Genomic DNA, 23,075 nt, shown 5'->3' on the forward strand with positions numbered 1-23,075 from the left:
CATTCAGCATAAAAGGTTAGAGTCAATCAAAAATAAGTGAAATATGTTGAGTCATTTATACAATTCTTGTGCCTCGACTGAAGCTTCTGTTTGCCCAAGGGTCAGCTGCTCTAACACCACAAAATTTATTTGCCTTGGACATGCATGACTTACAGGAGCTGTCAATTCTGCCGAGAAAACTACCATAAAAATCCAAAAGGTAACAGTAACCTTTACAGGTAAAGTCTGGCAAACAGACATGGTGACAAGACACCGTTAGTAGTACAGTGGATTGAGGAATGTCCCCACAGGATTACTCCCATGCATTAAGCAGCTTAGAATGTCTAGTCTGTTCACAATCTTGATGATGTGGAGATGCCGGCGTTGGACTGGGGTAAGCACAGTAAGAAGTCTCACAACACCAGGTTAAAGTCCAACAGGTTTATTTGGTAGCAAATACCATAAGCTTTCGGAGCAATGCTCCTTCGTCAGATGGAGTGGTCTCTGTTCTCAAACAGGGCACAGACACAGAAATCAAATTACAGAATACTGATTAGAATGCAAATCTCTACAGCCAGCCAGGTCTTAAATGCACAGACAATGTGGGTGGAGGGAGCATTCAACACAGGTTAAAGAGATGTGTATTGTCTCCAGACAGTACAGCTTGTGAAATTGTGCAAGTCCAGGAGTCAAGCTGTGGGGGTTACTGATAATGTGACATAAATCCAACATCCCGGTTTAGACCGTCCTCATGTGTGCGAAACTTGGCTATCAGTTTCTGCTCAGTGACTCTGCGCTGTCGTGTGTCGTGAAGGCCGCCTTGGAGAACGCTTACCTGAAGATCCAGGGCTGAATGCCCGTGACTGCTGAAGTGCTCCCCCACAGGAAGAGAACAGTCTTGCCTGGTGATTGTCGAGCGGTGTTCATTCATCCGTTGTCGTAGCGTCTGTTTCGCACACATGAGGACGGTCTAAACCGGGATGTTGGATTTATGTCACATTATCAGTAACCCCATGCATCTGTTGCCCTTGTCCTTCTAGATGGCAAAGATTGAGAGTTTGGAAGGTGCTGTCAAAGGAGCCATAGTGTCATAGAGAGTCATAGAGGTTTACAGCATGGAAACAGGCTCTTCGGCCCAAGTTGTCCATGCTGCCCTTTCTTTTTTAAAACCCCTAAGCTAATCCTAGCCGAATGCCCGTGACCGCTGAAGTGCTCCCCAACAGGAAGAGAACAGTCTTGCCTGGTGATTGTCGAGCGGTGTTCATTCATCCGTTGTCGCAGCGTCTGCATAGTTTCCCCAAAGATGCCATCATCTCACGTGAGAACACCATCCACCAGGTACACGGTACATACTCTTGCAACTCGGCCAACGTTGTCTACCTGATACGCTGCAAGAAAGGATGTCCCGAGGCATGGTACATTGGGGAAACTATGCAGACGCTGCGACAACGGATGAATGAACACCGCTCGACAATCACCAGGCAAGACTGTTCTCTTCCTGTTGGGGAGCACTTCAGCGGTCACGGGCATTCGGCCTCTGATATTCGGGTAAGCGTTCTCCAAGGCGGCCTTCGCGACACACGACAGCGCAGAGTCGCTGAGCAGAAACTGATAGCCAAGTTCCGCACACACAAGGACGGCCTCAACCGGGATATTGGGTTCATGTCACACTATTTGTAACTCCCACAGTTGCGTGGACCTGCAGAGTTTCACTGGCTGTCTTGTCTGGAGACAATACACATCTTTTTAGCCTGTCTTGATGCTCTCTCCACTCCCATTGTTTTGTTTCTTAAAGACTGGATTAGTTGTAAGTATTCGCATTCCAACCATTATTCATGTAAATTGAGTCTGTGTCTTTATAAGCTCTGTTTGTGAACAGAATTCCCACTCACCTGAAGAAGGGGCTTAGAGCTTCGAAAGCTTGTGTGGCTTTTGCTACCAAATAAACCTGTTGGACTTTAACCTGGTGTTGTTAAACTTCTTACTGTGTTTACCCCAGTCCAATGCCGGCATCTCCACATCCTAACTGTTCTACAACAGCCATGATAACTCAATTTAAAATACTTTTATCCCTCACTCTTCCCCACCTTTGTAACCACCTCCTGCACTACAACCCACAAAAACTCTTTCTCACGCTGGAAGCGTGAATAATAAAAGGTATTGTAGGGAAAATATTTATTTCTGAAAATTATGATAGAAGGGGAAGATGGTGGGATAATGTTGATAGTAAAGGAAATGGCAGAGAGAGTCTGGTCCAGTGTCTAGAGAAGTTCATATTTAACAATACCATTCAAATGTTTTTCCAAATATTTAAACAATTCCCTTTCAAACTTGCCCATCATAACATTCAATTACATCCCAATGTTATTATTGCACTTGACAGCTCCTTCCAAACATTTATGGAGTCTTTATGGAAAGATATTTTTCATGATAGGTTTGCAATATTGTTAAAAAGTTTGTGGAGTCACAGAGGAGGAGTTAGCATGCCTATAACTGAGAAACACTGGCCAAGGTTTAAAAATAGATCATAAGAGGGGGACCTTATGGCTACACCGATCAGTTAATATATATTCAGCAAGGAGTCTTAAGTGTTACCATTTTTCGTATTTAACAGAAATGATTGAGCACAGAACTCAATGTTGAAACCAATGTTCCCTCGAATTGTTTTCCATTCGTGTACAGAATGAATTCAAGGAAATGCAACTTTTATTTTTCAGCTTATTGAGTGGTTATTTCCAACTGCTGTGAATCCTGAGGAAATTCTTCACATCAACAAATATTATCAGGGAGAGGTAAACTGTCTCTGGAGGAGGTTGGCTTGTGAATTGGAGAGTGAAAGCTGGAAAGACACAGTGTTCAGGATTTTCCAGCTGCACTCGTCCCAAAACTGGAAAATCCCACCTGAGGTCAGCGGACATTTGCATGGTCCATCCCTGCCCATTATGATTCCCATGGCGAGCGGGATGGGAAAATTACCCAGTGTCTCTATAAAATGAGTGAATATTAAAGGGGGAAAACCACATCTGGAAACTGGGGAAGAGAGCTGATATAGCTTTGGGCTCTCGGAGCAGACGACTAAATTTCAGCTGTTAACTCCACCTGATTAATCACGTCAGACTCTTGTTTGTTAATTTCTTGTCTTGGGAGGTCTACCAGTACTTTGCTTGTTGGGCTAGAGTAACAACAAACTTTATCTAACTATCAGGATGTAGGCAGCTGTGATAATTAAAGTGTGTGGCATTTAACGGACTGTAGTGTGTTTGTGGAGGCACACAACTTAGAGGGAAAAGCAAAATACTGCGGATGCTGGAATCTGAAACAAAAACAGAAAATGCTGGAAAATCTCAGCAGGTCTGACAGCATCTGTGGAGATAGAATAGATGCAACGTTTTGAGTCTACATGACCCTTCGTCAGAAGCTCTGATAAAAGTTCTGCTAATATTTTACTCCAAATAAGTGAAAATTGTACAGCAATATGCAAGTGGCAGCACATTGCAGCAAGTACCAACCTGTCCTGATTTAACCTGCAAAGCCTGTATTACTGCCCGGATAATGCAAATGAACAATTCATTTCCACTTTAGAAAGCCCCATGGATTTGCTAGAGGATTGAAAACTGGAGGGTTCAGTATTCAGGGCTTAAGCATCTTGTGCCCTTTCTGACATTTCTCCAGTGAAATAACCCATTTTCCTTCCTTCCTTTCTCATGTCACATTGTGGCTGAACTGCACTATCCAGCCCTGGGATTTCGTTGCAAGGTCAGAGGAGGTTTAAACCATGGATAGCTGTAACAGATGTGCCAATTTGGAATCTGGATATACCTTACAATGATGTACTGCTCGGGTCCACCACTATTAACTATCCCCAAGGACCATGTGCAGCAGCAAGTGAGTAAGTAATCTAGCTAGGGAATGGTGTTGTGGCCTAGTAGATAAATGGGATGTTATATGCATGGAATTAACATGTTGTTCCAACTTGTTTGGTTCATCTCTGTTGCCAATCACACAGCTTTTGCATCACACTGCATATATAAATTGTGTCTCTGACATTACATATCTAATATTTAGTCCAAAGTAAAATTCTGATCACAGCTGGCCAAACCACTGCATTCAGTAACTTGCAACAGGTCAATGCAGATCTTACATTATCTTCATAGGGAGGCTCAATTATTACATCTGAATTTTATGCTTCAAGTGCAAATTATAAACAGTCTGGGAGCAGATTCCCTCCCTTTAACTCCAGGGACATCACTAATGGGGTTGGGAGGGTGTTGGACAATCTGAAGAGTTGTATGTTAAACATCTTGGGGAGTTAAAAGTTAACAATTAAAAACTCTTTCTTGCATTTTGGAACAATAGACTTTCCAAATAAACAGGATGGCTTTGAAGTAAATAACATAACCGTTTACATGAATGGACTGGTTAAAGAGTTCAGGAAGAACTAGGTATGAGGTCTTCCTGGTGACATGTATCTTTGATATACGCAAAATAAGGATGTGTAACAGTTATTTGGAGGTCTTGAAACATTGAACTAGAAATAAAAAGCCAGTGTGTGGGGGGTTCAGTCAATCATCTATACTACCTTGAGTAAAATAGGTCGGCATGCTCCAGCATCAAATATCTTATGCTAACTCAAAGTGTGCCTTTGTCAAGCATAGAAGGAAGGAGATTTACAAACAGTTGAACATTAACAGGGCGATGGCAGCAGTCCCCCTCCAGATCTCTGATTTATAGAAAATATCTGCCCCCATTTCACCGCCGATCAGCAACTTTAGGTAAACATAGGAACAAAGTTTGGCAGACAAACTTTCATAGTGAGGGGAAAAAAGCACATTATTTAAGTGGAAACAACAGAATGCTGTGGTAGAGGGGGATCTGGGTGTCCTCATACATGAATCACAATATCAGCATATGCAGGTACGACAAGCAATTAGGAAGGCAAATGAAATATTGGCCTCTCGCCAGGGAGATGGAGTGTAAAAGCAAGTATGTCTTGCTACAATCATACATTGGAGAGATTGTTGTACTGTGGACAGCTTTGGTCTTCCTTACTGGAAGCAGTTCAGGGAAGGTTTACTAGCTTGATTTCTTGGATGAAGGAGTTAATGTGAAAAATTGTTAGGACTATACTCATTGGAATTTGGAAGAATGACATGTGATGTTATTGAAACATATCAGATTCTGAGGTAGATGCTGAGAGGATGATTCCTCTCGGAGGAAATCTAGAACTCGGGGGCATGGTTCTAAAATAAAGGATCTTACATTTAAGGCTGAGATAAGGAGGAACTTTTTTTTCCCTCAGTGAATCATTAGTCTTTAGGTTTCTCTACCTCAGAGAAACCTAGGCCAGGGAGGCAGTGCTTGGTAGACTAACGGGACTGAAGGTGGACAAGTCCCTGGGCCCGGATGGAATGCATCCCAGGGTACTGAAAGAAATGTCAGAGGTAATAGAGGATGTGTTAGCGGTTATTTATCAAAATCTGTTGGATTCTGGGGTAGTGCCGGCGGATTGGAAAACGGCTAATGTTACGCCGCTGTTTAAAAAAGGAAATAGACAAAAGGCGGGTAACTACAGGCCGGTTAGCTTAACGTCTGTCATTGGGAAAATGCTGGAATCCATCATTAAAGAAGAAATAGCAGGCCATCTGGATAAGAATGGCTCGATTAAGCAGACGCAGCATGGATTCATGAGGGGAAAGTCGTGCTTGACGAACTTGTTGGATTTTTATGAAGATGTGACTAGTGCGGTTGACGGAGGGGAACCGGTGGATGCGGTATTTTTAGATTTCCAAAAGGCGTTTGATAAGGTGCCTCACAAAAGGTTGCTGAAGAAGATTGGGTCACACGGAGTTGGGGGTAGGGTGTTAGCGTGGATTGGCTATCCGACAGGAAGCAGAGAGTCGGAATAAATGGGTGCTTTTCTGGTTGGCAGATGGTAACTAGTGGCGTGCCGCAGGGATCGGTACTGGGACCTCAACTATTTATCATTTATATAGACGATCTGGAGGAGGGGACTGAGTGTAGGGTAACAAAGTTTGCAGACGACACAAAGATAAGTGGAAAAGTGAATCGTGTGGAGGGCGTAGAAGGTCTGCAGAGAGATTTGGACAGGCTGAGTAAGTGGGCTAGGATCTGGCAGATGGAGTATAACGTTGACAAATGCGAGGCTATTGACTTTGGAGGAAATAATAGCAAATTGGATTATCTAAATGGAAAAAAATTACAACATGCTACTGTGCAAAGGGACCTGGGGGTCCTTGTGCATGAGACGCAAAAACCCAGTCTGCAGGTGCAACAGGTGATCAAGAAGGCAAATGGGATGTTGGCCTATATCGCAAGGGGGATAGAATATAAAAGCAGAGATGTCTTGCTGCATCTGTATGGGGCATTGGTGAGGCCGCAGCTGGAATGCTGTGTGCAGTATTGGTCCCCTTATTTGCGGAAGGATATATTGGCCTTGGAGGGAGTGCAGAGAAGGTTCACCAGGTTGATACCAGAGATGAGGGGTGTTGATTATGAGGAGAGATTGAGCAGATTGGGTTTGTACTCGTTGGAATTTAGAAGGCTGAGGGGGGATCTTATAGAGACCTATAAGATAATGAAGAGGCTGGATAGGGTAGAGGTGGAGAGATTCTTTCCACTTAGAAAGGAAACTAGAACTAGAGGGCACAGCCTCAAAATAAAGGGGGGTCAGTTTAGGACAGAGTTGAGGAGGAACTTCTTCTCTCAGAGGGTGGTGAATCTCTGGAATTCTCTCCCCACTGAAGTGGTGGAGGCTACCTCGTTGAATATGTTTAAATCACGGATAGATGGATTCCTGATCGGTAAGGGAATTAGGGGTTATGGGGATCAGGCGGGTAAGTGGAACTGATCCACTTCAGATCAGCCATGATCTTATTGAATGGCGGGGCAGGCTCGAGGGGCTAGATGGCCTACTCCTGCTCCTATTTCTTATGTTCTTATGTTCTTAACATATTCCAGGCTGAATCAGGCAGGTTTTTGATTTACATTGAAGTCAAGGGTTATGGGTCAGGCAGGAAAGTGGAGTTAAGGCCATAATCAGATCATCCACGATCTTTTGAATGGGTAAGCAGACTGAAGGGGATGAATGGCTTATTCCTGCTCCTATTTCTAACTATTTAGATAACTATTATAAAGAAAGTTATGAGGTTGTTTACATACAAAATTTTGATTTCCAATTTCTCCATTGAGGTGTTATGCTTCTTCTCTGAACACAAACATGGAGAAGTAAGCCATTCAGCCCCTCTGCCATTTAGTAAGATCATGGCTGATCTGATAACTTCAAATCGGCATCCCGCCTACGCCCAATAATTTATCACCTCCTTGCTTCCCAAGAATCTATCCATCTCTTCCATAAAAAATATTCAAGACTTTGCTTCCACCACCTTTTCAGGAAGAGAGTTCCAAAGACTCAACTATCAGAAAATACTTTCGCCTCATTTCTGTTTTAAACGGGTGACCCCTTGTTTTAGATTCTTCCACAAGAGGATCTCCACATCCACCCTGTCTATACCCCTCAGGATCTTCTATGTTTCAATCAAGTTGCCTCTTATTCTTCTAAACTATTCTTCAAACCTAGCCTTTCCATCATAAGACATACCAGACTGGCAGGTTTCATTTGGTAAACCTTCTCTAAACTGCTTCCAATGCTGACTTTGTGACACTAGTACAAACAGTTTTAGATTCCTACCTGCTGTACGACTTCTGATGGCAATTCCGTTTTCCACTGTTTTAGCTGACGGGAGGCAAATGAGTGCAGTGCATAGGACATGGAGCCATATTCAATCCACAGTGAGAGATTGGAACTGTCTATCTCGAGTGCTCGTTTGAAACAATTCAAAACTGCAACCGAGTGCTTCCAGATAGGCCCATCGCTCTTCAACTCATTCGAATTTAACTTGTCCTGGATACGACTGGCTCGGGCCAGAGCCATACCTGCCCACGAGTCAAACCTATGCAATCAAATGTCAGAAAGATCAGTCCAAAAAAAATTAACACACTTATCGAGGTGTTACACTAGTGATCCATGTTCAATGTTTAAATTGAAGACATAGAAAGGCAATTTGCCAATTCATAGAAACATAGAAAAACGAGGCGGCCATTCAACCATTGACCCTGTCCATCATTTAATATGATCATGGCTGATCCTCTATCAACGCCATACTCCAGCTCTCTCCCCATTCCCCGTGATGCCTTTAGCGTCTAAAAATCTATTTCTTTCTTAACTACTTTGTGACATTAAGGCCTCCACACCCTTAAGTCGTAGAAAATTTCTCAGGCTCACCACCCTCTAAGTGAAGAAGTTTCTTCTCATTTCAGTCATAAATGGCCTAGTGCATATCCCGAGACCATGGTCCCTACTTCACGGGCAGCATGGTGGCACAGTAGTTAGCACTGCTGCCTCACAGCACCAGGGTCCCTGGTTTGATTCCAACCTTGGGGAGTTTGCATGTTCTCCCAGTGTCTGCATGGGTTTCCTCCGGATGCTCTGGTTTCCTCCCACAGTCCAAAGATGTGCAGGTTAGGTGGGTTGGCCATGTTGAATTCCCCCACAGTGTCCAAAGATACGCAAGTTAGGTGGATTAACCATGGTAAATGCATGGGGGTGTAGGATGCTCTTTCAGAGAGTCAGTGCAGACTCAGTGGGCTGAATGACCTCCTTTTGCATTGTAGGGATTCTATAGTACTATGGTGGTCCCCAGTTTTAGAAACCCTCAGCCAGGGGAAACATCATTCCTGCGTCCAGACTGTTCAGCCCTGTCAGAAATTTATACGTTTCAATGAGATCCCCTCTTATTTTTCTAAACTCCAGTGAATACAACACTGGCATCTACCTGACAATGTGAAAATTGCCCAGGCATGCCTTGTATGCAAAATGCAAGAGAGGGCAGGGTTAAGAGGATAGGCCAAATGAACACCTGGCTGGAGAGATGATGTAGTCGGGACGGATTCAGATTCTTGAGGCACTGGGCCTGTTCTGGGGAAGATGGGACCTGTACAAACTGGACGGGCTGCATCCAGGCAGAGCTGGGACCAATATCCTTGTGAGATGCTTTCGCGAGTTCTGCTGGGGAGTATTTAAACTAGTGTGGCAAGGGAATGAGGCAACAGGAGTAGGATCAGATAGATCAGATTCATATCAGGAAAATTAAGGTAGAACATTAGCTAGCAATGTAGAAGATGTAGCGATAGGCATGCAATTACAGAAGAAGGAAAGTTTAAAAAGTGTCCAGAGGGGAATTTGACAGGGTTAAACTGTTTATACTTCAATGCAAGGAGTTTTACAAACCAGGCAGATGAGTTAAGGGCACAGGTAGACAGATGGCAGCATGATGTCATTACTATAACGGGAACCTGGCTAAAGAGAGGGCAAAATTGGCAGTTCAAAATACCTTGTTATGGAGACATGATAGAGTGGCAGATTAAAAAGGGGGGGGTGTAGCATTAATGGTTAAAGAATCAATTCCAGTTGAGAAGGGATGACATACTGAACGGGTCAACAAATGAGGCTTTATGGGTTGAACTTAGAAATAAAAAAGGGGCAGTCAAACCACTGGGGGTATACTAGTGAAAGGGAGATAGAAGAACAAATATATAGAGAAATTTCTGCCTGTAAGAACAAGAGAACAATAATCGTAGGAGACTAACTATCCCAATATCAACCGAGATTCAAACAATTAGAGTGGCAGTGAGGGAGAAGAATTCGTGCAGTGTGTTCAGGAAAATATTTTCAACAATTAGTGAACCCAACAAGAGGAAATGCAATTCTAGACCTAGTCTTGGGGAACAAAGAAGGGCAAGTGGATGAAGTGATCATATTGGGGATAGTGATCACAATTCAGTTAGATTTAGCATTACTATGGAAAACTACAGAGGTAAAGCAGGAATAAAAGTTTTGAACTGGGGGAAGGCAAATTTTGCAGGAATGAGGTCAACTGGACAGCACTTTTAGGGGATAAATCAGTGGAAAACCAGTGGAAAGCACTAAAAAGCAAGATCCTAAATGTACAAAGTAGACCTGTCCCCTCCAAAAATAAGAATGGTACTGCCAAATCTACACCCCCCCGGTTCTCAGAAGAATACAAAGGCAGATCAAACAGAAAAAGAAAGTGCACGATAGACACAAAGAACTAAGCACTGCAGATAGCCTAGATGGATTTTAGCAAGTCGTTTGACAAGGTCCCACAAGGTCAACAAAGTAAAAGCCCATGGGATGCATGATAACGTAACAAACTGGGTCAAAAGTTGGCTTAGTAACAGGGAACAAATGGTAATGGGCGATGAATACTCTTGTGAATGAAAAGGTATTTTAAGTGGTGTTCCACAGGGTTCGGTGTTGTGACCCATACTATTTGCGTTATAAATTAACGATTTGGACATGAATGTGGGGGGCACGATTGGAAAATTTGCCAAATAGTGAATAGTATAGAGGATAGCTATAATCTACAAAATGATATCAATGGGTTGATGGAGTGGGCAGTAAAGTGGCAGATGGATTTTAACATCGAGAAGTGTGAGGTAATACAAATAAATAGGAATATACTAAAAAGGGTAGATAAAGTGAGAGATCTTGTCGTACAAGTACACGGGTCCCTAAAGTCAGCAGTTCAAGTAGACAGGGTTGTAAAGAAGGCATATGGAATGCTCTCCTTCATTGCCAGAGATATAGAATATAATAGTAAGGATATAATGTTGGAACTGTATAAAACACTGATGGAGCCACAACTAGCACATTGTGTGGAGTTCTGGTCACCACATTACAGGAAAGATGCAATAGCTATGGAGAGAGTGCAGAGGAGGTTTACAAGAATGTTGCCAGGGCTGGAGAATTGTAGCTCTGAGGAGAGATTGGATAGGTTGGGGTTATTTTCCTTGGAACAAAGAAAGCTGAGGGGTGACTTGGTAGAGGTGTACAAAATTATGAGGGAAGAGATAGAGTGGGCAGGGTAAAATTGTTTCCCTTGGTGGAGAATTCTAGAACCGGGGACATAGATTCAAGCTAAGGTATAGAGGGGACGTGAGGAAGTACTTTTTTTTTTACGCAAGGGGTGTTGGGTGTCTGGAATTTGCTGCCTGGGTTGGTGGTGGAGGCAGAGACCTTAAATTCTTTTAAAAAGTACCTAGAACTGCATTTCATGTGCTGTAAGCAACAGGTTTTGGGCCGTGTGCCGGAAGGTGGGATTAGAAAGGGCACCTGGGTACCTTCGGGCTGGTATGGACAAGATGGGCTGAATGGCCTCCTTGTGTGCTGTAACTTTTCTATGGTTCTATGGTTAAATCCAATCCAGCCAATTACCACCCCATCAGTCTACTCTCAATCATCAGTAAAGTGATTAAATGGTTCATCAAAAATGCTGTTAATCGATACTTGCTTAGCAATAAACTGCTCATGGACACTGTTTGCATTCCACCAGCTCCTGACCTCATTACTGCGAAGTCTCCTTAAGCAGCACTTTACAAACCCACGCACTACCATCTAGAAGGAACAACAGATACCTGGGAACACCACTACCTGGAGTTTCTCAAGTCAGTCACAATCCTGTCACAATGACTTGGAAATATATCACTGTTCCTTCACTGTTGCTGGGTCAAAATCCTGAACTCCCTCCCTAACACCTACAGTACTTCAAAAGGTAAGGCATGGCACAAATCAATTCCGACCTCCCAGAATGCATAGATCTACTACAGTTCGCCTACCACCACAAAAGACGCCTCAACAGCGCACTCAACCCTGGAACACCTAGATAACAAAGACACCTATGTATCAACAACAGCTTAGCCTTCAACACTATTATTCCTACAAAACTCATCTCCAAACTCTGTGACCGTGGGCTTGGTTCCCCCTCTGTGACTGGATCCTGAACTTCCTAACCTACAGACCGCAATCAGTAAGGATAGGCAACAACACCTCCTTCACGATTGTCCACAACACTTTTGCCTCACAAGGCTGTGTCCTCTGCCCCTTACTATACTCCTTATACACCCATGACTGTGCGGCCAAATTCCCCTCCAACTCAATTTTCAAGTTTGCTGCTGACACCACCAAAGTGGGTTTGATCTCAAACAATAACGAGACAGAGTATAGGAAAGAGATAATGTGGCAACCTGGTGCGGTGACATTAATCTCTCCCTCAATGTCAACGAAACCAAGAAGATTGTCATCAACTTCAGGAAACGTAAAGGAGAACATGCCCCTGTCTCCATCAATGGGGATGAAGTAGAAATGGTCGGGAGCTTCAGGTTTTTAGGTGTCCAAATCACCAATGGCCTGTACTGGTCCCCCCATGCTGACACTATAGTTAAGAAAGCCCACCAACGCCTCTACTTTCTCAGAAGACTGAAGAAATTTGGCATGGCAGCTACGACTCTCACCAACATTTACAAATGCACCATAGAAAATCTGAGGACACGTACCAACCGACTCAAAAACAGCTTCTTCCCTGCTGCTGTCAGACTTTTGAATGGACTTCCCTTGCATTAAGTTGATATTTCTCTACACCCTAGCTATGACTGTAACACTACATTCTGCACTCTTTCCTTTCCTTCTCTATGTACGGTATGTTTTGTCTGTATAGCGCACAAGAAACAATACTTTTCACTGTATGATAATACATGTGACAATAATAAATCAAATCAAAATCAAGTAACACCACTGTAGGAGCACCTACACCACAAGGGCTACAAGCAGTTCAAGAAGGCAGCGCACCACCACTTTACCAAGAGCAATTAGGGATGGGCAATAAATGCTGGCCTAGTCAGTGTTACCCACACCCCATAAATGAATTTTTGAAAAGTTGAGCCAATCTCCCATCATATAATAATCCTGCCATCCCAGGAATCAGTTTGATGAACCTTCGCTGCCCTTTCGCTATGGCAAGTACATGTTTTCTTAGATAAGGCTTCCATAAGTTGTAGTTTCTTCTTTGTTATGGAACAGTTTTCTAGTATAAACCATAAATTATCTAGTTTTATTGATAAAAGCTTTAAAAAGAATAGTTTGGTCCAATAGGGAAATCCTTTCAAACAAAAAGTTATCCAGGTTTAAACACAAAATGTGATCCTCCCCTTCTCAACTCAGTAAGGTCAGTAAGGGATCAATTTTCACTGGACATTAAGCAATGCCTTGGAGGAACATTGAAAGGAAAATGTGGCGGAGGAGCGTAAGATGGGAGAAACAAAATGATCCATTACCCAAGACTAATTCATATATTAAAATCAGTACATACATCAATCTCTCCATTTGAGAAAAATCAACAGTCTCTACTGGTTTTCCCAGTGTTGCATTCTCAAGTTGTAGGTGCTAGCTTAATGAGATTTTTCATTCAAAACTGTCCCAGTATCACATGCAGGAGCACTTCCACCTTTACAGCCTCACCCTGTCTCGGCCATTCCCTCTAACCCAAATAGCTACACATCCTTCCTCTCGAAGTACAAGCTTTTTTAAATTCTAAGTTTTCAAGTTAATACAATAATTTTACTCTTCCCTCATCAACGGGCGGCACGGTAGCACAGTTGGGCGGCACGGTAGCACAGTGGTTAGCACTGCTGCTTCACAGCTCCAGGGACCTGGGTTCGAATCCCGGCTTAGGTCACAGTCTGTGCGGAGTTTGCACATTCTACTGGTGTCTGCGTGGGTTTCCTCCGGGTGCTCCGGTTTCCTCCCACATTCCAAAGATGTGCGGGTTAGGTTGATTGGCCATGATTAAATTGCCCCTTAGGGTCCTGAGATGTGTAGGTTAGAGGGATTAGTGGGTAAAATATGTAGGGATATGGGGGTAGGGCCTGGGTGGGATTGTGGTCGGTGCAGACTCGATGGGCCGAATGGCCTCTTTCTGTACTGTAGGGATTCTATGATTTCTATGATCAACAGTTCAAGATCCTCATGACCTATTCTTGCTGTTCCCTGCCACCACTGGTCAGGACTTCCACAGCCCATTCAAAACAGAGCCAAGCTTTGATGCCTTTGTCTTCTGAGCCACCAACAGCCTCTATCTGACAATGCAAGAGCGGCACGGTAGCACAGTGGTTAGCACTGCTGCTTCACAGCTCCAGGGGCCTGGGTTCGATTCCCGGCTCGGGTCACTGTCTGTGTGGAGTTTGCACATTCTCCTCGTGTCTGCGTGTGTTTCCTCCAGGTGCTCCGGTTTCCTCCCACAGTCCAAAGATGTGCGGGTTAGGTTGATTGGCCATGCTAAAATTGGCCCTTAGTATCCTGAGATGCGTAGGTTAGAGGGATTAGTAGCTAAAATATGTAGGGATATGGGGGTAAGGCCTGGGTGGGATGTGGTCGGTGCAGACTCGATGGGCCGAATGGCCTCTTTTTGTACTGTAGGGTTTCTATGATTTCTATGAGCAATAGTCAATAGCAAAGTGAACAAGAGCAACACTGGGAGCACCACGAAGACCCCAAAGAATTCATGTTTCAGAAAGCATACATGACACATAGTGCATACAGTTCTACCTTCTTTACATGAAGATATGAATCTTCCCCTTCCTCCATTGTGCCAAGCATTCAGGTTTAGTGTCATTTAATGCTCCAGCACCAATGATCCAAAATTGCTTCATTCCAGCAACAGAACCATGGTCAGATTCCCCCATCCCATACAAGGGTTTCTAGATAAATGCAGATTTGTCAGACATGCAAGTATGAAAATATTCAAAGACTAGTCTCATCGTTGCCTATTCTAGGTGGCCAGGTGTCTAAAACCATGTCTCCCTACACCTTAAGTGTAGGCTGCATTTGAGGATATAAATTGGCCTCAGATATCCCGGCTGAAACCATCAAAGTGCAATTGTTACACCAAACCTTACTTTGGCTTCTATATATATTATCACCTTGCCAAGTTTTGGTTTTTTTGAGCCACATCCAAAATTCTCCATAAATTGCAATTTTAAAGAACTTCTAACCTTCCAAATACCATATCCATCAAAATGTAACTACATAACTTGTTTTAGCTTTCATGGAATTGTGGTAACTCCATCCACTTAGCAAAGCTATGGCCCTGTGCGCACGTTGCAGAATAGTTTGCATCAAGAAGTGATAGTTACTGACTGGGAAAAGGGACAATGATCTACTTATGCTACCAGCTGCAGTCAGTGGCCTTCTGGTGATTGATCCTGATCTGTTTAGATCCTTGTACGTGTTGAGCAACTATGAATATATACACATAACCTTTCAGCCAACTCAGACTTAGAAAGTATATGGACAACAGCCAACAAATTGGTGGCCAAATGAAACATAATGGCACTATGTGTCATTTCAGCAACTGGTGCCAAGTCTGAAAAGACCCAACAATACTCGGATCAATACTTTCCTCCCCTATCTGAGCACAAATGGACCCCTTTGTCATACACCGAAGACGACAATAGTACAGCAATCAGCTAGCTATACATGCCGCATGCACTGCCCCAAGGAAAGATTTAAGTAGCACTTTGTTAAACTCTTGGGCTGCAGGCAATCTTGGCAAACATATTTATTAGCCATCCTTATACACGCTGAAAATCACTGGTTGACATCAGTACAAAATTCAGAACAAAGAAGCCCTGCAGCAAATTCCTCGTTAGTATAGTGGTTAGTATCCCCGCCTGTCACGCGGGAGACCGGGGTTCAATTCCCCGACGGGGAGTATAATTCACATTTTAGGGCGGCATGGTAGCGCAGTGGTTAGCACTGCTGCTTCACAGCTCCAGGGTCCCGGGTTTGATCCCCGGCTCGGGTCACTGTCTGTGTGGAGTTTGCACATTCTCCTCGTGTCTGCGTGGGTTTCCTCCGGGTGCTCCGGTTTCCTCCCACAGTCCAAAGATGTGCGGGTTAGGTTGATTGGCCAGGTTAAAAATTGCCCCTTCGAATCCTAAGATGCGTAGGTTAGAGGGATTAGCGGGTAAATATGTGGGGGTAGGGTCTGGGTGGGATTGTGGTCGGTGCAGACTCGATGGGCCGAATGGCCTCCTTCTGCACTGTAGGGTTTCTATGATTTCTATGATTTCTATGAAATGCACTGAAACTCCATGAGGTGCATGCATTAAATACTTCAAAGTATCAGACTGCAGCCTTCAGTGAGAATATTGTGGTCCCTTTCCTCCAGTACATTGTGTGTAAATCAAGGCATTTATTGATAGGGAAGATCTGGCATAAATCTGAGGCAATTGGTTTGGTACCATAAAGCAAATCTTATGCATGCAAAGAGGATCAAGTCCGAAAGTGAATGAACTTTCTGAAGGTGCTGAATCCTTTGTGCAAGATCAGAAAGTTTGCAAGAAGTCTAGTGACCACTAAAGGGATAGGGCGCTATATGCTTGTAGTCCACTGAGGTGGAGAGGAGGAGGAATTAATATAATGTCTTTAAAATAGTAAAAAGTCCCAAGGCGCATCACAGAGGTGCTATTTGAGGCATTGTTTATCAGATGCTTAGACGGGCATAAAAGATCTCTTAGCAATACTGCCATGCTGGCAAAACTATTAAATGCTTTTAAGCTCAAAGATGTACATGCTCGGTTTGCCTTAGATTTTGGATCCAAATCCTAAATCAGGATTTAGAAGGTGTATGATAAGAACACCACGGAACCATAGAATCCCTACAGTGCAGAAAGAGGCCATTCAATCCATCGAGTCTGCGTCGATTCTCTGAAAGGGCATCCCACCCAGGCCTGTCCCCCTGTTATATTGCCGTAACTCCACGCATTTGCCTCTAACTCACAGACCACAATCATTAAGGAAAGACAACACATCCTCCACAATCATCCTCAACACCGGTGCCCCGCAAGGCTGTGTTCTCAACCCCCTGCGATACTCCTCATACACCTGACTGTGTGGCCAAATTCCCTTCCAATTCGATTATCAAGTTTGCTGACGACATCACTGTAGTGGCTCAGATCTCAAACAATGACGAGACAGAGTACAGGAATGAGATAGAGAATGTGGTGAACAGGTGCGGCAACAATAATCTCTCCCTCAATATCAACAAAATGAACGAGATTGTCATCAACTTCAGGAAGCATAAAAGAGAACATGCCTCTGTCTACATCAATGGGGACGAAGTAGAAAGGATCGAGAGCTTCAAGTTTTTAGGTATCCAGATCACCAACAACCTGTCCTGGTTCCCGTCATGCAGACACTATAGTTCAGAAAGCCCACCCATGGCCTCTACTTTCTCAGGAGACTAAGGAAGTTTGGCATGTCCGCTAGGACTCTCACCAACTTCTACAGATGCATAGAAAACATTCTTTCTGGTTGTATCACAGCTTGGTATGGTTCAAACAACAAAGAACAAAGAAAATTACAGCACAGGAACAGGCCCTTTGGCCCTCCAAGCCTGCACCGACCACGCTGCTCGACTTAACTAAAACCCCCTACCCTTCCGGGGACCATATCCCTCGATTCCCATCTCATCCATGTACTTGTCAAGACGCCCCTTAAAAGTCACTACCGTATCCACTTCCACTACCTCCCCGGCAACGAGTTCCAGGCACCCACTACTCTCTGTGTAAAAAATCTGCCTCGTACATCTCTTTTAAACCTTGCCCCTCGCACCTTAAACCTATGCCCCCTAGTAATTGACTCTTCCAACCTGGGAAAAAGTTCTGACTATCCACTCTGTCCATGCCTCTCATAATCTTGTAGACTTCTTTCAGGTCGCCCCTCAACCTCCGTCGCTCCCGTGAGAACAAACCAAGTTTCTCAAATCTCTCCTCATAGCTAATGCCCTCCATACCAGGCAACATCCTGGTAAATCTTTTCTGTACCCTCTCCAAAGCCTCCACATCCTTCTGGTAGTGTGGCGACCAGAATTGAACACTATATTCCAAGTGTGGCCTAACTAAGGTTCTATAAAGCTGCAGCATGACTTGACAATTTTTAAACTCAATGCCCCGGCTGAAGAAGGCAAGCATGCCGTATGCTTTCTTGACTACCTTCTCCACCTGTATTGCCACTTTCAGTGACCTGTGTACCTGTACACCCAGATCCCTTTGCCTATCAATACTCCTAAGGGTTCTGTCATTTACTGTATATTTCCTATACCAAGGTATATTTCCTATACTAAGGTATTAGACCTTCCAAAATGCATTACCTCATATTTGTCCAGATTTCACTCCATCTGCCATCTCTCCGCCCAAGTCTCCAACTGATCTATATCCTGCTGTATCCTCATCGCTATCCGCAAATCCACCAACCTTTGTGTCATCCGCAAACTTACTAATCAAACCAGTTACATTTTCCTCCAAATCATTTATATATATTACAAACAGCAAAGGTCCCAGCACTGATCCCTGAGGAACACCACTTGTCGCAGCTCTCCATTCAGAAACGTACCCTCCCACTGCTACCCTCTGTCTTCTTTGACCAAGCCCGTTTTGTATCCACCTTGCCAGCTCACCTCTGATCCCATGCGACTTCACCTTCTGCACCAGTCTGCCATGAGGGACCTTGTCAAAGGCCTTACTGAAGTCCATGTAGACAACATCCACTGTCCTACCCTCATCAATCATCTTTGTCACTTCCTCGAAAAACTCGATCAAGTTCGTGAGACACGACCTCCCCTTCACAAAACCATGTTGCCTCTCACCAATACGTCGACTTATTTCCAAGTGGGAATAAACCCTGTCTCGAAGAATCCTCTCCAATAATTTCGCTACCACTGATGCGAGGCTCACCGGCCTGTAATTACCTGGGTTATTCTTGCTACCCTTCTTAAACAAAAGAACAACATTGGCTATTCTCCAATCCTCTCAGATCTCCCCGTATCAGTGAGGATACAAAGATTTCCCTCAAGGCCCCAGCAATTTCCTCCCTTGCCTCTCTCAGTATTCTGGGGTACATCCCATCAGGCCCTGGGGACTTGTCTACCTTAATGTTTCTCAAGAACCCCGATACCTCCTCCTTTTTGATCTCAACATGACTCAAACTATCTACACATCCTTTCCCAGATTCATCATCTACCAAGTCCTTCTCTTTGGTGAATACGAAGCAAAATACTCATTTAATACCTCGCCCATTTCCTCTGGCTCTACGCATAGACTCCCTCCCTTGTCCTTGAGTGGGCCAACTCGCTCCCTGGCTACCCTCTTGCTCTTTATAGATGTATAAAAAGCCTTGGGATTTTCCTTAATCCTGCTGGCCAACGCTTTTTCGTGACCCCTTTCAGCCCTTCTTACTCCTTGCTTAAGTTTCTTTCTACTTTCCTTGTATCCCACACTTGCTTCGTGCGTTCCTAGCCTCCTAACTTTGACAAATGCTTCCTTTTTCTCTTTGACTCGGCTCACAATATCTCTCGTTATCCAAGGTTCCCAAAACTTGCCATACTTATCCTTCATCCTTACAGGAATGTGCCAGTCCTGAATCCCTATCAACTTGCACTTAAAAGCCCCCCAACATGCCAGATGTTGATATGCCCTCAAACATCTGCCCCCAATCTACATTCTTCAGGGTGCTCGTGCTCTGCCCAAGACCGCAAGAAACCATAAAAGGTCACGAACGTAGCCCAATCCTTCACGCAAACCAGCCTCCCATCCACTGACTCTGTCTACACTTCCCTCTGCCTTGGCAATGTAGCCAGCATAATTCAGGACCCCATGAACCCAAGATATTCTCTCTTCAACCTTTTTCCGTCGGGAAAAAGATACAAAAGTCTGAGGTCACGTACCAACCAACTCAAGAACAGCTTCTTCCCTTCTGTCATCAGACTTTTGAATGGACCTACCTCGCACTAAGTTGATCTTTCTCTACACCCTAGCTATGATTGTAACACTACATTCTGTACTCCCTCATTTCCTTCTCTATGAATGGTATTTGTCTGTGTAGCGGGCAAGAAACAATACTTTTCACTGTATGCTAATACATGTGACAATGATAAATCAAATCAAATCAAACCCAGCCTATGCATCTTGGATACCAAGGGGTAGTTTAGCATGGCCAATTCACCTAACCTGCACATCTTTGGACTATGGGAGGAAACAGGAGCATCCAGAAGTAACCCATGCAAACATGGGGAGAACATGCAAACTCTATAGACAGTCCCCCAAGGCAGAATTGAACCCAAATCCCTGGCGATGTAAGGCAACAATGCTGATCACTATGTCATCATTCAGCTCATTACACAAGAACATACAGTACCTGGTACAACATCCTAATGTGATAATGAAGGTGCTCTCCAAACATTGAACCAGGATCCTGTCTACATATTCGAGAACAAACTATGAAAAACCATCTATGAAAAGCAGGCAATTTTTCTACTGCCTTGGCCAACATTCCACTCTGAACCAACGTCACTGGGAACATAATTAACTGGTCCAAAAACAGAACATACTGGAAAATCTCAGCAGGTCTGACAGCATCTGTGGAGAGAGAACAGAGCTAACATTTCGAGTTGAAGACTCTTCATCAGAGATGAAGACAATTGGAAACAGGATGAGATTTATACTGTTGGGGTGGGGGGGGGGGGGGTGGGTCAGTTGGTTTTGGAGCTATGGGAACTGGAGAATTCCCACTCACCTGAAGAAGGGGTTGGAGCTCCGAAAGCTTGTGTGGCTTTTGCTACCAAATAAACCTGTTGGACTTTAACCTGGTGTTGTTAAACTTCTTACTGGAGAGTGTGCCAGTGATAGCTAGAGACAAGGGAGAGAGGCCACGGATAAAAAGACAAATGGAATGTAAATGGTGATGAACATGGCTAAGAAGGGTACTGATAGGGGCACATTAAGAGATCAGAATATGTAAATGGCAGAGCAAGGGTAAGCCAAAGGACAACATGAAGCAGGTAGCAGATAGCCCTAGTGAGGTGAGGTGCAGAGGAGGGAGTTCATGGTGTGAAGTTGTTGAATTCAATACTAAATCCAGAAGGCTGTGTAATCAGGAGATAAGGTACTGTTCCTCCAGTTTGCATTGGGCTTCACTGGAACACTGCAACAGGCCAAGGACAGACATGTAGACATGAGAGGAGGATGGTGTGTTGAAATGGCAAGGCGACAGGAAGGTCTGGGTCAAGGCTGAAGAAAGTGCTTTGTAGGTGACCTAAGGGATGTCCAGTAATATTGACGGAGGGTAGTCAAAGAAGTTTCTCTTCATAATACAAGTCCATACATGGCACTGTCAATTGCATATTAACTGTGTACAGATGGTGAGCATCAACAAGGGATTCACTTGAGTGGCATGGTGGCACAGTGGTTGGCACTGCTGCCTCACAACGCCAGGGACCCGGATTCGATTCCAGCCTCGGATGACTGTCTGTGTGGAGTTTGCACATTCTCCCCATGTCTGTGTGGGTTCCTCTGGGTGCTCTAGTTTCCTCCCGCAGTCCAAAGATGCGTGGGTTAGGTGGATTGGCCATGCTAAATTACCCCTTAGGGTCAGGGGGACTAGCTACGATAAATGCATGGAGTTACAGGGATAGGGCCTGGGTGGGATTGTGGTCAGTGCAGGTTTAATGGGCCGAAAAGTCTCCTTCTGCACTGTAGGATTCTATGATTCAAGTCATAACTAGCACACTCTTACCATCTGTCAAAGACTGAGTATCCCTCACTATCATTACTGTAGATTTTCCTGGTTTCAGATTAATACCAATGTAACTAGCAGATCTTACCTGGCTGGACAGACACAAATGTCATGCATGTAGAATTTTATAGCTTTAGCCTGTTCTTTGTTCTTAAAATGATAGTCAGCCAGAAGGTAATACAACTCATTTACAAGAGCAAGCCCAGAATCTGCTCCTTCAGGGAGTGCTGGCACCTAAAAATCAAAGACAAAAAGAAACAGTATGAAGTCTGCCTTAATCAAACTCAAAGCTTCAACCTTCACCAAACAAATAAACATTCATAGGTTGAAGCCCAAATCTAAATCTATCTAAATGAAACTAGAAATATAAACTTCCAAAAAGAAGCAATGAATTGCTACCCATTCACTACACAATGCAGTTGTCACCGAGTCTCCCTTTTCTCTATCACCTCCTCCAAAAAACAAACATATTTCAGAATTTGACTTGGATAAAATGGTTACAGCTGTCTTTAATGCAAACTGCAATTCAACAATTTAAAGTGCTCAATGGAAATTTATTGAGGATCCCATCAAACCAAAGAAATGAAGACATCACTATACTCCATGTCACAATCGTTGTACAATATTAAACAAAACCAAACAAACCCAGACACTATTATAAAAAAAGTTGTGCCAAAGGATTGTAAGGAAGCCAACATAATGTTTTCTCAAGAAGGAAGAATGGAATATATTATATGACTCAATAAAAGCACAAGGTATTAAAGGAAACATGGCAGCAATGTTAGGAAGTTGGGTGAAGAACAGAAAACAAAGAGGAATGACTATTGGATTTTTTTCAGACTGCCATAACAGTGGTGTCACTAGAGATTAGTATTCAGACCATGTATTATATATCTGAACCAGAACATTGGGGCACAATATCAAGATTTACAGATGACAAAATAAGCAGTGTAATGAACTGTGAAGGGGACAGTGGGTGACTTCAGAAGGGCTGAGAGAAGGTTGTTGGATTAGGCTGATTGCTTCAAATATCATCTGATAGCCAAGAAATGTGAGGTGGTATGCTTTGCAAGGAAAAATGAGGAGTGAAAACACACTACAGGGTAAAGGCTCAGGAAATGAGCAGAAATACTTGGGCAATCAGGTAAAACATTCTTTAAAAGTGGGAGAAACAGCTGATAAAAATGAAACCCTAAGATTTAGAAGCATTAACACGGAATGACAAATAAGCCCAATGCCACTGTATTTACACACATGCTATTTGATCATGGAGAATGTCATGCCAAGTCTAATTCCATCTTCAATTTGATTATGTATATACAATTATACATCATTTCCAAGTCTACTGTGCAGCAATTGAGAGCAGGAGGCAGTCTGACCCATTCCCTCTAGCGCAGACATATAAGATGACTGTAGCCCTCCCACAGCTTCTCTGCCCTATGTTAGCTAATTAAAACACAGATCAGAAAATAAAATTTTAATATTCTTGGCTTGTTTGCTCAGCAATGCATCACACATTTAGTTATCAAAAGATCTTCTTGTTTTAATAAGAAACTGTTTACTTGAAATTCAGAAGTTTAACCTTTGGCAG

General features: G+C 43.6%; 1 protein-coding gene and 1 non-coding gene across 3 annotated transcripts in view; one reads left to right on the plus strand and one right to left on the minus strand.

Annotated features, from left to right (window-relative positions):
• Positions 1-23,075, minus strand: part of cabin1 (calcineurin binding protein 1) — a 524,701-nt gene that overhangs the window by 434,103 nt on the left and 67,523 nt on the right. For both annotated transcript variants that reach the window (XM_078226800.1, XM_078226799.1), the window contains 2 exons: positions 21,573-21,718; positions 7,688-7,949 (listed from right to left, as the gene is read on the minus strand). In XM_078226800.1, the coding sequence (XP_078082926.1) occupies positions 7,688-7,949; positions 21,573-21,718 (408 nt within the window). The remainder of the gene's footprint in view (positions 1-7,687; positions 7,950-21,572; positions 21,719-23,075) is intronic.
• Positions 15,552-15,623, plus strand: trnad-guc (transfer RNA aspartic acid (anticodon GUC)). The gene has a single exon. It is a non-coding gene; the product is annotated as a tRNA-Asp (tRNA).

Source organism: Mustelus asterias, chromosome 13 (genome assembly GCF_964213995.1).
Source record: "Mustelus asterias chromosome 13, sMusAst1.hap1.1, whole genome shotgun sequence".
Lineage (NCBI taxonomy): Eukaryota > Metazoa > Chordata > Chondrichthyes > Carcharhiniformes > Triakidae > Mustelus > Mustelus asterias.